The 16,498-nt window shown below is 38.9% G+C and overlaps 1 protein-coding gene across 1 annotated transcript in view; it reads right to left on the bottom strand.

Annotated features, from left to right (window-relative positions):
• The window catches only part of VPS13C (vacuolar protein sorting 13 homolog C), a 194,547-nt gene that overhangs the window by 10,483 nt on the left and 167,566 nt on the right, over window positions 1-16,498 (bottom strand). Inside the window, 3 exon segments of the mRNA XM_038418760.2 lie at window positions 8,603-8,717; window positions 9,693-9,816; window positions 11,337-11,382. Of these exon segments, the coding sequence (XP_038274688.1) occupies window positions 8,603-8,717; window positions 9,693-9,816; window positions 11,337-11,382 (285 nt within the window).

Here is a 16,498-nt window from a genome sequence, read left to right as displayed (position 1 = left end):
TCAAGGCACTGATAAACATTATTATAAATAGTGTCTGAAGTCTGTGTAGAATACACAGACTTCTAAGAAATAATATTTTAATTAATAAAATGAGCAAGATAAAGCAAATCAGTGCATGTCAGTTTTTTCTAAATTAACCCAACTCCCTACACTGCCTGTTAGAATGCAGCATGCACTGTCATCATGTGTGAAACTGATGCAACTATGTGGGGGAATGAAAGGAGTAAAGAAAACCATACATCCTCTGCTTAGAGGGATGCAAAATGGATTTGCCTTGGATAAGAATTCAGCTAATGCCTATAACTGGATGCCCAGAAATCCTTCTGTGATCAAGATAATCCAAATCTTACTTAAATTATATAACTGAGTACATGAATACTTTTAGCTCCTCATTGCTACTAATGTTACTTAATTTTCTTTGGGTCAAGTTCCAATACCCTTACTCATGTGAGTAGTTGCATATTTTGTGAGTTGTCCCACTTAAGTCAGTGGGCTACTCATGAACCTGAATGACATTGAATGACATTCAATGGAAGAAAGGGTGAAAGAATTGGGTCCGTTTTTCTTTAGTTATCCCCCTGTTAAAGCTAAATTTTCAATTCAATATACTTCTTAAACAAATATTCACTGTATTAATGTATATCTATCAAAAACAATAAAAATTAAGATTAACTTTGCTTCTTTCTTTCTATATTCTACTGTGTAGGCTACAATTGCTGTTTAGTGCAAGTAAAATACATGGAAAGGTCTCAAAGTGATCATGGTTCACATCAATACCAAGTCCATTAAAACAAGTTTCAACACTTATTTAGGTTTGCACTTCATTTTCCCATATTTAAAAACTCTTTCCAAATACTTAAAACATATTACACATTGCAATATATATTATCTTTCAACTCAGTTAAAATGGATTAAAATTCCAGCATTTAAAGTTATTCGGACTATGGGCGCCTTTGGAGAGGGTTTCAACCACAAGACACTCCAATAAATCTTTTTAAATCCAATATCCATTTCTTTCAGTCACCACAAATCATTACAAACAAGTTTCTAATCTAATGTAGGTTCATGTTATAACACTCTTTCAAACTGGACTTCTCTTTCAAACTAGACTTCTTCTGATATTCTAAAATATGCAATGCCAAATCAAAGAAATGAGAAAGCAGGAGCTTCACTTTCAAATATAGATCCAAGAAAATTCTTCACATCCCTCCAAGTTGGAGAACGAAGGCAATGTATGAATTCTGAAATACATAACCTCAACCTATCTAATGGACTTCCTATACATCTGAAGCATCATTATTGTACTACTTCAAATAAATGGAGCAAAAAACATTTTGCCAGCTTCATTCCAAAGATAACTGTATGTTGTAATCTATGGGCCAAATCCTAAAGTTAAGTGTGCATATTCAATGGCTGATTGTGAAAGATACCATATCTCAAACTGGAAATGGAAATCTGCTCCTACATTTGGCCATAAATTAAACTGATCTTCTATTTTTCTTCTTTGGCTGAACAATTACAATCCTTTTTGAAGAAATTCAAACATCTTTGGGAATTCCAGTGTGAGACATGAGAATCCTCTTCAATTTCCTTCTTAAAACAAGCTTAAAATAGTGAAAAGGGCTCAGTCTTAAATAAAAACATCAACTTAAACTTTTATGTGCAGTAGGCTAGCTGGTTATCTTGCTGCTATTTTACTAGCTTAGCTGTCTTTAGAAAAATTAAAGCCAGTTAAAGATACAGAGATGACAAGTATATTTCAAAATAAAACCACCATCTATAAAATCAAGTCAATGCCATTTCCTGTTTCTTTTAACAATTTTGGTTACATTGCTATTAATAAATCAACAAACCAACCAACAAATGTAGCTGGAAAGTTTGAGAATGTGGCATTTCATTCTCGAGAGCTCCTACACTTTTCTAGGGGGACATCTATTTTGGGGAAGAGGGACAGAGGAGAGGTCTTAGATAGCTTAACCTGTATGTCCAATTTACTGCTCTTCCTATAACCATTTATGGACAGTCATTTTCAACTCTCCTACAACATAAAGACTGAAGAGCTCCAAGTTTAGCTTTTAGATTAGAAAGTAGGTTAACTGTATCGACAAGGAACTTTTGTCCCCAGTGATAATCGCATAATCATTGACTTCAGCCTGCCATACTGAAATACCCAGTTAATTGTTAGGACAATTGCAGTAATAAACAATTGACTAGCTCTACTTGGCATTTAGTTCTAAAGGTGAAAATTTATTTTCAAGGAAATTTTATATTTACTGTCATTTTAAAATGCAACCATTTTTCAGTTTGTCAACATTTTTCACTCATGTTTTTTGATAGAACAATTACAAGACAGATTTGTATTTAAAGAGGGTTTTGATAAGCAAGAAGTTTCTAGAACCTCTGATAATGTTTTTTGATAAAATAAATTAAAAGATAAAAATTTTTTTTTGCAAAAAATAAAAAAGTTAACCACATATACCCCAATCCCTTTTGGTAGTAGAACTATCAGTAGTTGCATTTAGGGCTGACTGGACATTCACTAAAATTACTCCAGCTAATACAGAAGAACAATCATAGAATTGAAAGGGGCCTTGAGAGGTCATCTAGTCCAGTCCCCTGCACTCAAGGCAGGACTAAGTATTATCTAGACTATCCCTGACAGGTATTTGTCCTACCTGCTCTTAAAAATCCCCAATGATGGAGATTCCACAACCTCCCTGGGCAATTTATTCCAGTGCTTAACCACTCTGACAGTTAGGAAGTTTTTTCTAGTGTCCAACCTAAACTGTCCTTGCTGCAATTGAAGCTCATTGCTTCTTGTCCTATCTTCAGAGGTTAAGAACAACAAGTTTTCTCCCTCCTCCTTGCAACAACCTTTTATGTACTTGAAAACTTATGTCCCCTCTCAGTCTTCTCTTTTTCAGACTAAACAAACCCAATTTTTCCCCATCTTCCCTCAGAGGTCATATTTTCTAGACTTTTAATCATTTTTGTTGCTCTTTTCTGGACTTTCTCCAATTTGTCCACATCTTTTCTGAAACGTGGCGCCCAAAACTGGACATGATACTCCAGCTGAGGCCTAAACAGCGTGGAGTAGAGCAGAAGAATTACTTCTCATGTCTTGCTTACAATACTCCTGCTAATACATCCTAGAATGACGTTTGCTTTTTTTGCAATAGCATTACACTGTTGACTCATATTTAGCTTGTGATCCACTATGACCCCCAAATCCCTTTCCGCAGTACTCCTTCCTAGGCAGTCATTTCCCATTTTGTATGTGTGCAACTGATTGTTCCTTCCTAAGTGGAATACTTTGCATTTGTCCTTATTGAATTTCATCCTATTTACTTTAGACCATTTCTCCAGTTGGTCCAGAATATTTTGTACATGTTCACGATCCAGTAGAGGTCACCATCCCATGCAAATTATTTCATGTTCCTATAGATGGATAAATTGTTAACTATTTATTAAGTATGAAAAGTTAGCTCACTTTATCAAGAGGTTTTCTACCTTCTTTGTAAAGCAGCATTATAAGCCCTTAGGCAAATAAAACAGACAAACCAATGCCTTCTCTACATATGGATTAGACTGAAATTGACTTGTGTGTGGAGTTGCGGACGTTGTGGGGAACAGGCAAAAGAACTCCCCATTAGTGTCATGATGTAGCAGTCAGTCACAACTGCAGTTTTTACATTCTGGGCTGTAGAAGGCCAAGACAACTAATGGCACAAGCTATCCCAAGACTTGTTGGTGAGTAATTGAGTCTATTCCAATCTTCTGCGCTGACAATGACCTCTACTGTAGGGCATTCCAGAGGTTACAATCCAAGAGGCATTGTTCCTGCCTCACAGCCAAAGTTCTTCTGGGATGCCAGTCTGCAGCACCCAATTCAATCAAGTGCCTTCCATGCATAATCCAGCTTTAAGACAGAACAAAACACCACCACTGGTAGTCTGGAGAGTAAGACATTCTTCCTCAAGATTCCAAGCTTTGTATTAATTATTTTAGAAACTTATATTTAATTTAAAGGGGCATCCTAAATTTTATATGCCTTGCTGAAGACTGCATTTTAAGCAGGGACTTTAAGCAGGAGATGGTGGAAGCATGGTGGACTTAGTAAGGAAGTGAGTTCCAGACACAGGGGAAAAGAAATGGAAATAAGTGGGGAAAAAGAATTAGTAGCTAGGCATTCACATTCGGAAGAGGGAAGGGGGTGAGAAAGGCAGCAGATACACAGGAGTGGGGTGGTGAGAGGTGGTGAAAGGGAGATAAAATTTGAGAAGGTCCAATCAAGTGACAATGAGAAGGTTAAATTTGTTGCAGAAGGCAAATGAATCCTAGGTATGGTCCAGAGAGAAGTCTAGGGTTTCACTGGAGAACTTTAGTTGAATTACTCAACAAGACAAAGTGAGTCAGTGTTTCAGACATGGTATCTTCAAGACCAGAACAAGGATTTCGGAAGCAGGAAAACAATAGCCTGGAAATGCTGTTGTGGTAAATTGACAGGTTTCAGAGTAGCAGCCGTGTTAGTCTGTATTCGCAAAAAGAAAAGCAGTACTTGTGGCACCTTAGAGACTAACAAATTTATTAGAGCATAAGCTTTCGAGAGCTACAGCTCACTCTGTAGCTCACGAAAGCTTATGCTCTAATAAATTTGTTAGTCTCTAAGGTGCCACAAGTACTGCTTTTCTTGTTGTGGTAAAGTGGCAGCAGGACAGTGGCAGAGAGGAGGAAAGTTGAATGTGTCAATGGTGCAAGGCTGAGAGACAGTGAGTACTGTGAAGCTACCAAAATGCAACAGAATGAAAGGAATCAAGTCTGAGACAAGTTTACACTACAGTAACTCATTTACAACTAAAGAGAGTCATTTTCTTAGGTTTACACTCTGGCCAATTGACTAGGAAAAAAACATGAGGATTACATTGAAATTACTCCTGGGGGAATTCTGCACCAAAAAAGTGTTGTACACAGTATTGTAAAATTTTGAAAATTCTGCACATCTTATTTGTTAAAATACCACAATATAATCACACCAGTTTCAAATATTTTGGTAATTTATTTCAAAATACCTGTCAGCAAGTATGTCGATAACAATACAGAAAACAAAAAAGATTCAAGAAGTGTTTTTGGCAAACAGATTCCTTATTAGGCATATTAATACAGAACTTTGAGTAATAATTCATTTAAACTACAAGACAGAAACCTATTTCCTGTATCCCTCAGAAGTAGTGCAAAGGCTCGGGGGAGTCAGGGTAACAGAGGAGCTGAGTGAGAGGCAAGTAATTCCTGGGCAGGAGCCTGGGAGTGAACATGGAGGTTTGTTGGGTATGGATGGGAGAAGTATGGAACAGGTGGCTTTTGGGGGGGGGGGGGGAAGAGGGGAGGACGGACTGTTAGGGAGTTGGGGAACCTCCCCCATGCAGAGCCTAGCTGACCCCTAGCCTCTCCCATTGACTCAGGCACATCTGCTCCAGTCCCCATGTATCCCTGCACTCCTCTTCCCGCCCATCTCCATGTGTCCCTGCACCCGCACTCAGCCACTCCCCTCCCCCATCCTCATATGTCCTTGCATCCCCCAATGCCATCCCCATGCGTTTCTGCACCTCCACTCCCATTCAGCCCAACGCAATATTGTCACCACACTAGCCCCCAGACCCCACCCCATCTGTTCCCTCCACTAGCTCTTCTGAATGCCTGTCTATATAAACCCCACCCCCATCCGCCCCATGTTGTCCATCCCTCCTATATCCCTTGTCTTCCCACCTGTCCCCGTGGAAGGATACTATGATGGAGCAGTGGCTGCCCCGCTCCCTCTCTGCAGCTTGCTGCTCAGGCCCTGAGCTGGCTGCCCACTCTGACACCACAGCAGCCCCTGGTATGCAAAAGGTGTAATTGCAGCGCCTCCCCAACATAATCTGTTTTCTGCAGGGGGACATGAATTCTGCACATGTGCAGTAGTGCAGAATCCCCTCAGGAGTATGAAATAAAACATCTATGTTTCACTAACTGTAAGGTTCTGACAAATTTAGTTCAAGAAATTTCAAAATTAGGACTCAGACTGAGTTATTATGCAGTGTTTTGACAAGTGCAAGCTTTTTATGAGAAAGGGTGATTTAGTTTAAAAGGCTAAGACTCCTTTACTAAATGTCCTATTTTCCCTCGAAGGCTCAACTCTTTATTTGTTTGATCATTAAAACAGATCATGTGTGCTATGCTACACTACCACCCTAATTTCTATAATCTCAAAATGTGCAGGAACAGCAACTGCGTTGGGGGGTGAAGAGAGCTGTTTCACAGCGACCTTAGTATTTCCTAGCTTTCAACAGAAAGAAAATTCAATATGGAAAACTATGTACAGGAACATTTATTTTGAATAATATTACCAAAACTTTAAGCCACAAAAAATAGGTTAAACATACAAATCTTAGAGGCTCCATATATTTATAGCAGCCAATTTCCAACATTAATTGTGTTACATCTTTCCTTTTCATGTACCAAAAGCATTTTCCCCACATAACAGACCAGGAAGTCTAACACTGCATTGAAAAGTGTTTTTAAGCAACAGAGTGAAAAGCACACACCTAGAACTAACATATTTATATTTGTATTTAATATGGTATGACAAACAGATGAATTTTAAAAAAATTTGCTTTTGCACTAAGTTTAAGATAGTGTTGTTTTACAAAAAATTGCAACTATTTAATATTGAGAATTTTTGAGAGGGGAACTGAAAAAAATTCATGCTATTGCAGAGATGCACTCAAGCACCATAACAACCTCAGAAAAGAAATATTGAGTATTGATTACAATCTTATAAATAATGTTTAAGACAAATATCCGAAGCCAGTAAAATTTTTTGTCAACAGTGTTTATGCATAAAACACAGAACAGACATTTTGTTGCTAGTAAGATTAATTATTGGTTTCCCTAATATGAAATTTCACAAATCAAGGAGAGGCTCGTGGCTTCACTCACGTTAAAAAAGTTGGCATTTACATACTAGGGATTACAGTTTTAAATGATGTGTAATAGTATGTATATGCATCGCATAAAATGGAATACAAAAGGTTTATTTGGGGCAAAGCGCAGAGTCAACCAAGCCTTCTGTTCCTTGATTGGAAGAACATATTATATAGAAGATTATTCATTTTTCAATATAAACATGGAGTCATGTGGCTAGTCAGTAGTGTCAAGGGCAGACCTATAGCAGCTTATTTAAACCATGAATAGAAGCATTTTATCTGATACATTTTCAAATTTTATATCACTGACTTACAAAATTGCAAAAGCATTTTCATAGACAGGAGCAAATTTTTTATTCATTTTTAGTAGCCATGCTTACTTTCTTTTCTTGGCATTTTTAAGCAAGATCACTATATAAATACCCTAGAGAATGCAGACTAGTCAATAAGCATTTTATCATCATCATCTACACTACCTTGAATATTTCTTTAGTGACCACTTTATTAAACACTTGCCATTCAGAGCTCAGAAGTAAGGCCCAACATCAGTTTAAAAACAGGCAAGAGGAAATGATTTCATGTTAGTGTGCACTAACATGTACCATCCAGTCTTACCCTTTAGACTGTAACAGGTAAATTACTTTGTTCTTACTATGAATTGGGTAGTTTAAAGTGCCATTCAACTGCTACACAGAGGTTCTAATAGAAGTCAATGACTAATTTGAGTTTTTTTTATGGAATCATGCCCTTAATCTAAATTCTTTAAGGCCCATGAAGGAAATCATGAAAAAGTATGGAAAATGTTTACTCCATTATTCCAGTTCTTGCTGCGTATGCAAGGGGAGAGAGAGAGAGAGAGAGAGGGGACAACATTAGAAACCCATGCCGAGGGATCATAAACGATATCTACAGGAAAGAAATGCAATCATCAATAATTAAGATGCAAGTTTCAGTCTTAACTTAGAAGTAAACATTTTAAATCACTTCTTTTGTTCCAGTATTTTTTTTTATCATAACCAATACTTCAGCTAAATTATATTTGAAATCTCAGCCAGCATGTTCTTAAAGTGCTCTTCCTGTTTCCTGTCTTGTTGCCTTTACTCAAAATTAACTGGATTAAAATTCCCCAGTATATGAGAAATAGCATTCATTGTCAATATGGCACCCATGTCTAACACCATGCAGGTGGTCAACCAGACTAGACCGAATGTGTTGCGTAGCTTTTAGCACACTACCATTAAAAACCACAGATTGAAAACATGGGAAACGTAAGGAACAGGATTAATCTCCTAAATATTGTCCCACAATAGACTGTCCCACAAATGCTAACGTATCTTCACCCCACCCCTTTTTAAGCGAGGGTCATAGTGATATATTTAACACAAAATGACAAGATGAGCAACTAGTAAAACAGAATATTGAAAGGCTGTGCAGTAATCTGATTTACTCTGCATAGCACATATGTTAGCTCTTTATTGTGACTAAAGCTTGCATTGGATGGTAATAGATAGGCATATCTTATAAACTAAAATAAATATCCAGGACCCTTCCCCAAAGTAGCATTTTAATAATATACTGCATTAAGCTCCTCAATGGTTAGAAAATTTAGGCTGTACTTAAGTTAACAATGCAACTCCTACCTGAAATAAATCATAACCCTCAGCTTCACCCCTGTCATATGGCCGGATAATGCCATCTTCATGAATGAGACGTGGAGGACGGAGACTAGATACCTCTTCAGTTGATTCTGCCACCCTGTCAAAGACCAACAATTTCAATGCGTTCAGAGCTGGTACAGACTTCAGTTTGCACCAAAATTGTTTTTGTTACTTGCACTTCTTTTATTTCTTTTACTAGTTTAGTCAGCACAGGTTTTTAAAATAAATTATTTAGAATTCATCTCCTCAAACCTTGAAAGATCCTGCTCATACTTGCTAGCTAGCCATGAATTATCCAAATGATTTGTGTCTCATGGCACTCTATATCATTGCCATATTGCATCAGCCAGACAATTATGAAACTACATGCCTATGGGAGAAGTTTCTTCCAAACTCTAAATAATTATTGACTCTTCTATAGTTTGCAGAAAGTTTTTCAGTTGCACTTTCAAAAGCGCATAAATGATTTAGGATTACAAGTCCCACTGACAGTCATTGCAATGGTCTAGGAATTACAGCAGGGTAAAGTGAGCGATGGCTGTGAGCATTCAGGAGTTGAAAAACAACATTTTTAATTACTGAGTGTTCTATGTTTTTATTTAGTTTTTACACTCTTGTATGGAATTTTAGTTGGTACACCATAATATTGGACTTTCATTTTATTTTTCATGTTTGCATGGAACTGATATAACCTCCATATGACACTGCAGTATATTAAGTTATACTGTAATAGCGTCAGTCTCAGGTGGTTGTAGCACACTTCCTTCACCTGGCACCTAACAAAGCATCACCATGGCGCACTCTCAGTCCTCTTGATGCAGCTTGTACTTTAATCACATCAAATGGCAAGCAAACATATGTTACCACTGGTTTCAGAGTAGTAGCCGTGTTAGTCTGTATTTGCAAAAAGAAAAGGAGTACTTGTGGCACCTTAGAGACTAACATTAGTCTCTAAGGTGCCACAAGTACTCCTTTTCTTTATATGTTACCACTGTATCTCTAATCACACACTCCACATACCCGAGAACATGTGGTAAACAGACAATCACTAACTCCCACCCCATCATTTTACCTCTGAATTCCCTGGAAGGTACTGCTTGCCATATCTATGATGCCACCTGTCGGGCGGGCCACAACACCTACAAGCCCTTTTCCAACTCCTTTGAAGAATCCAGCTGCACCTTCCTTTTTAGCCCCTTCAGAAAAGAAAATACAGTATTAGTTACATACCCTTGCAGAAGATCCAAATTCTAAAGTTAATCCACCTCCTGCTTTATGAAGACTTAATTTTAATTAGAACAATTCTATACCTGAAACATTACAAAATAGCTGGTTACATGCAGTTCAGCTTAGAAAAAATACTATGCATTAATGACACCTTTTGCTTTATGGTACCCTCCCAGTCTTTATTTGGTGAAATAGTTGTTCACCTTAAATCTCATTAGCCCTTCAGAACCAACATAGCTAAGAGAGGGTGAATGGGATTCTTCTTTCTTCTACATCATCAGAATTGTTTACTAAAAAAAAAGTTACAATTATCAGAGCCAGTTACACTAGTGCACTTCCACTGAAGACAATGAGGTTCCTCCACAGGTCTGATTAAGAGCAAAATGTGAAGACTGTGGATTTACACAGATGCAACTAAGGTAAGAATTTAGCTTCCAAAACCATTCACACTGGTAATGATGCACGAGTAAAAAGAACCAAATGACCGTGTTTTTATACCATTTTTACAGAATCACTGCTCAGAAGAGAAGAACAATTCACTTAATTTATTAGCAACCAGCAAAAAAAAATCAGGTGAAATTTAGTGCTATTAACTGACTAATATTTAGACGGTTCTTCTGTCAACATTTAAGGAATTGGGATTGTGTATTTGTGAGAGTGTCCTGATTCCTTATCTAAATGCCAGGTTTTAAAAGAAGCAATTACACCTATTTTTTTTATCTCCTTTATTCTTTTTTACTATGCCTCATATTGATAGAATGAAGCAGGCTTAAAACAAAAAAACTACCTGACAGGTTTAAGCACAAGCCAGTTAAGCTTCCCAATTAAAAAAAACAGCAGAAACAGAACAAGTGGTTAAAAAACAGATGTTATGTCTAGTGTGGCTCCCACTCTAATTATTCTTTACCCTGTCACTTAAAGAACAACAAAAATATTACCCGTTCTATTATTCAACATCTAATTGTATACACACACACACACACACACACACGCATGTGCCACCTATGGGGTGAAATACGTTAATGCATAAAGGTCTATTTCTCTACTTCTTTGCTGGTAGAGATTGTTACTCAAGCCCAGCTTTATACAGTTAATTTGCTGATACATAGGAAACTCTGCTGAAATTGTCCAATAGCAAAAGCGTACATGCCTGCTGTAAATATGACAGAGAAAGTTTTCATTTTAAACTTATTCATACGCAGCTGCACATGATATTATGTGAACTGGTCTGTCAAATCTGCATGTGAATTTGCACAAGAACCATTAGTAACAACTGTAAAAATATCTGAAATCATAACTTTAATTTTTACAAATGACATGATTTTAAAAATGTTACTTTTCTTCAGAAACACAGAAATAATGAGCTTAGACCTAAATAAGTACTATCATGTTTAAGTCAATATTTCTCAATAGAAAGTAAGTTATAAATAGTACAGTGTGTTAGCCTTCTGAAAAATGGGCTTTAGGTTTACTAATAATTTTTGCCTACCTTCTACAGGTTTAGTGATTATTCCAGTCACACCACCAACAATACCCTGAAAGAAAAATGATGGTTTCATTGTCAACACTTGAAAGCCAGAACTGCTGAAGCACGATTCAGCCACTAGCAATCTCTCCTGCTGTGTTTTAAAATTAACATTTAAGCAAAGCGTTCAAATGGGATCTTTCCTAAGGCTTATTTTTGTTTATTATGAATTCCTGTTGACATGATCATCATGAAAGAAAACATCTTTGGAATAATTAGAAGGCACAAGGAACTACTAAACTGGACACAGAGACTATCCCTGCCAGATAACATGTGAGAATCTTAACTTAACTGTTGTTTTCCCACTACCAGTCATTATTCCATGGCTGTTCTGTAGCCTATGTCACAGGATGTGACCCACAGACCACTGGGGCCAACTGACAGAGGACATATACAGTGGTTTACAGAGATCCCCGATGAGATCATTCATCAAAGAGTAGGGGCATGTGAGGTCTCTACCAAGAGCTCATAGCTTACTGGTCATCATAATAATTGCAAAATGTACAAGGATAGTTAAGGAGTTACGTGTCTTTACTGAAAACTATGTTCTTAATCTGTGTTAACTTGTATACCTTATCAGAGTAGATAAACAGGATCTATTCAGGTAGAAGGGAGTAAACACTTCTCTCTCTGGCTGGTTATCTTGTACTGAAGGCCTTCCAATTGAAGTACATTTGCAGTAATGAGCCTGATGCTAATGAAAAGCTTATAGTCAATGAGCAAGGACCACGCAGGAAAAACAGCTAGCAGGGGGGATCCTGGTTATAAATAAAGAATGGATTGTTGGGGGATAACTTGAGGTGGAGAGAGAGAGCCTTCACTGAGCGTACTTTTTCATGAAAAAGGAATCACAGCTTACCTGGCTGAGAAACACTAGTGAGCAATATTGTAAGACACAACAATAACTAGTTAACTAAGCCTAGGTTATGGAATGCATGTTATAAGGGCTTCTCTACAGATAGTGTGCTGCAAGTCAGGATGTAAATTTACAGCATACTAGCCTCCCAAGCCCTAACTGGCCATGCAGACTCTGCTACCACACATTACAAGTTCTCTACGCCAAAGTGCACTTGGGAACTTCTAGCACACTTTGCTACTATGAACTAAAAGTTCTCCACATCAAAGTCCACACAGCCAATTAGTATGCAGCAGGTTTGTGCACTGTAGAGTCACATCCTGGCTTGCCACTAAGGCCTTGTCTACACTACAGGGGAAATTCAATCTAAGCTATACCATTTGAGTTACGTGAACGGCGTAAGTCAAATCAACATAGCTTAGATTTACTTACTGTGGGATCCACACTACATGATGTCGATGGGAGATACTCTCCCATTGACTCCTCCTTCTCTTCTCGATCTGGTGGAGTACAGAAATCGACGGGAGAGTGATCTGCAGTCAATTTAGCGGGGTTTCACTAGATGCATCGATTGCCACTTGTTGATCCCCCGGTAAGGGTAGACTAGCCCAAGTCTTCATCTAGGTAAGCCCTGATTCAACACGTATTGCAACAGTACTTTGCTTAATCTTAAGTGAGTGCTTTTAGAAATATCCAAAGTACAGTAAAGCCTTTTGGGAAAGGAGGTCACTAATATGTTGAATAGTTTTATAAAGTAAACAAAAGTAGTAAATGAATGCATTAGGCAGTACCCCAACCACAACAGCACTAAACAGATTAATGATTAAGATTGGCAGCAGCAAACAGGCTTTTACGAATTTGTCAGTAAACAAGATAAGAAAAAAACATCTCACGCAATGTACACTACTGAGCAAGTATGGGAAAGAAAAATGAGTTTTTTCTTTTGAATATCAATTATTAACAATTCCTAATGTACTTAATTTGCATTTCATGTAACAAATAATTCTAGCATAAAGATGGGTTTCAGAGTAGCAGCCATGTTAGACTGTATTCGCAAAAAGAAAAGGAGTACTTGTGGCACCTTAGAGACGAACAAATCTATTTGAGCATAAGCTTTCGTGAGCTACAGCTCATCCGATGAAGTGAGCTATAGCTCACGAAAGCTTATGCTCAAATAAATTTGTTCGTCTCTAAGGTGCCACAAGTACTCCTTTAGCATAAAGATGATGGGTATGATTCAAAACCCACATAAACAACAGACACTGGACGTAAACATGGCCTTTCATCTCCTAGGAAGAATTCCTCACTTGAGATAAAATGGATCACATGGGCACTTTGCATCCATTCCAGAGAAACCTCGTGTACATCCATTTCAGAGAAACCTTGTGTAGGTAACATCGTATTTATTTTGTGGTCATTTGTTCCACACTCATCAGACCCTTACCTGATTTTTTTAAAAAAATCAGTTTGCTGCATGTTACTGCAAGCTTCAGATTTGAAGCTTGTTTTTCTCTGGTGAACCAAATGTTTAGTTATCCAAATTTGCATATGAATCCTTTTATAGCATCTTATAGTTGTTTCTGTCACAGACAATAAAGGTGGACACAGCCTTCTTCAACTGTTCACCTGGGGAGTGAATTCTTCCAAAACTGAACATAACTAGTAACTTATTTACATCTGTAATTATAGGTGGAGCTGAAAGTGCTGCCTGTACTTAAGGCTGCCCCAACACTTCCTATTATGACAATTTTCAGCTTCTCTAACTGGCCACAACCTGAAAAATTTCAGCTGAAGTTTTACATGCTGGGTCTCTGACTCACATTCAACTTTTTTTTGGAAAGTTTTAGCAAAAATGTTACAGCTGCTTCTGAAAACAAGATTAGGGGGAAATATTTTCGCCCATGTTAAAAATATTTTTACAAGCATATAATTTAGAAGCTCTAGTAGTGTCTCCATGCTTTGGAGTAATTAGGGGTGCGTATACCCCAACATATCTAGCAGCATCTGCAAGAAAGAGACTAAAAAAGCTTAATTGCTACCGAAACCCAGGTTGGAAGGGCTGCAAGGATACAGTCTGTAGTCTCTCTCTGGGGGGATAGAAAAGGTAGGATATGATCTAGGGAGACAGCAAGGAGTCTGAGGGAGCAGACCTTAGCTGCCAGCTACAAGATTCCTGGGTTTCTGTACCAGTCACCAAGGTAGCTGGGGCCATAGCACTGATCCTGTGGATTTGTGACAACCTCCAACCACCAAGTCAGATGGAAGGCCCACTATAAAGACTATTGCTGGGTGTGACTCTGTTACCCTAGAAGGGGTGGATTAAAGCATAACCTGGCCAGAAGCCGAAGCTGCAGGGAGAGAGACCACTGCAACAATGTAGTGACTATTGGCAGGGAGTACCATAGACAGAGACTGCTGCCACGCCTGGCCACAAGGAGGTGGCTCCTGAGGTGAATGAACCACTCTGCAAGCAGGGACTTGAAATTTGGCAGATGGGTCACACCCTAGGGTTGGCAATCTGCTTCCTTTGTGGTTTCTGTGAGAAACGGCCCACATCTGGCCAAATTATTACCTTCCTGAAAATCTCAGTTCACACATGCTCAGTAGAGGTTTTTTGTGTTTGTTTTCTTGGTTTTTTTTTTTTTTTTTTTAAAAAGAATCTGGCAGCTAAATTCTCTTAAAAGTCTATCTGTATTTTCCATGCTCCTTCTCCTCCCGGGGTCCTATGTACCAAGCAGACTGGGCAAAACTATCTTGACAGCCATTGAGTATGTTCTAGTCCAGGGAGGCAGGAGCTGAGAAGCACCTCCACTTGAATCGCTCCTCCCAACTGCCTGGAGCCCCTATTGTGTGGCACAGGAACTGAGAGAAGAGAGATTCTCTCCTGTGCTTCCAATGCTCCCCCTGCTGGTTCCCAAGTAATTTCGTAGACTCAGCAGCCTAACTCAATGCAGAGAGGACAAGAATCAAAGTGGGGTATGGGAGAGAAGGAGAAGGCAGTTTGGACAAGGAGCCCAGGGTGGGGAGGGAGGAAGAGACAGGGAGCTGGGTGGGGAGAAGACTGTGAGCCAGTGCGTAGGGACACCAGTACGCTGACAGGGAACCCAGGGACGAGGAGCCCAAGGGTAAAACTGAAACAAGAAGATGGGGGAACATGGCAAAGTGTGAAAGAGACTGGACTGAAACAGAAAAACTGGAGGAGATGGGACAGGTGGTCTGTGACCTGTAGAGGAATACTCCTCTCCAGAACCTACAACAGAACTCAAGATTATATACACATGGAGGAATAGGTAAATATAGGTAAAACAATATTTCTATACCTGTCCCTCCATGTGTACTCCCCAACTGATGAGGGATGCATCCATGGTCAAAGTCATTGTTGGGAGCAGGGAGTTGAATGGTACCCATATTCGCACGTACACTTTTTTTGTCTTGTTCCCACCAAGTAAAAGAGTATAAGAACCTTTCGGGAACCCTGACTAGCAAGTTGAGTCTATGCTTGAACCAGGGTATGCACAGTCTGTAACCAAACCTTCACACATCAGACACGAAGCCCAGCTAACAGGATCACATTAGGTGCTTGTGGCTATAAGATCCAACAGTGCCCGGATTGTATGTACATCCTGAGGATCGTCTGGGTTCACCATATGAGACTGATGGAGAGGAATTGGCCATCTGGTAAATATATCCTAGCAGTCACAGAATCCAACCTCATCCACAACCATTACTTCTGGGGTGGACTTCTTCAGGTTCATCCTGAATCCAATCTGTCAGAGATCTAGAAGCCCAGTAGCTGCTTCTTAGGTTTCACAGTAAGATTGTCCCTCTAGGAACCAGTCCTCTAAGTAAGGGAATACTATCGCTCCTTGTCAGCAGAAGTAACCTGCCATCACCGACAGCATCTTAGTGAACATTCTTGGTGTTTCCCTGAGTCCCAAGGGAAGAATCCTGTACTGATGGTGTTTGTTGGGTGTATAGTGAGCATGTGCAACCTGAAGGGCACTAACTACACATAGGGATAATCAGGAAAGAATCAGGCATTCCAGAGATAAAAATCTAAAAACCAGTAAGTTTCAGGCGACAAGAAACTTGCTAGCCAGGGGGAAGGGGAGTTAAGTGGTTGGAAGGGGCCCGAGTCTGTCTTTCCCTTTGGTCCTTCATCTTTACTGCTATGGGGGGAAGTGGGAAGTCAAATAAGGAAAGGAGTGGAAGCCTCCTTCCTTCTCTGTTCCCAATACAGCTATTATCTATAAAATATATTAATTGCATG

This window comes from Dermochelys coriacea, chromosome 10 (genome assembly GCF_009764565.3).
Source record: "Dermochelys coriacea isolate rDerCor1 chromosome 10, rDerCor1.pri.v4, whole genome shotgun sequence".
Classification (NCBI taxonomy): domain Eukaryota; kingdom Metazoa; phylum Chordata; order Testudines; family Dermochelyidae; genus Dermochelys; species Dermochelys coriacea.
Note: the sequence above shows the minus strand (reverse complement) of the source record. Positions and strands in the feature narration are given on the sequence as shown.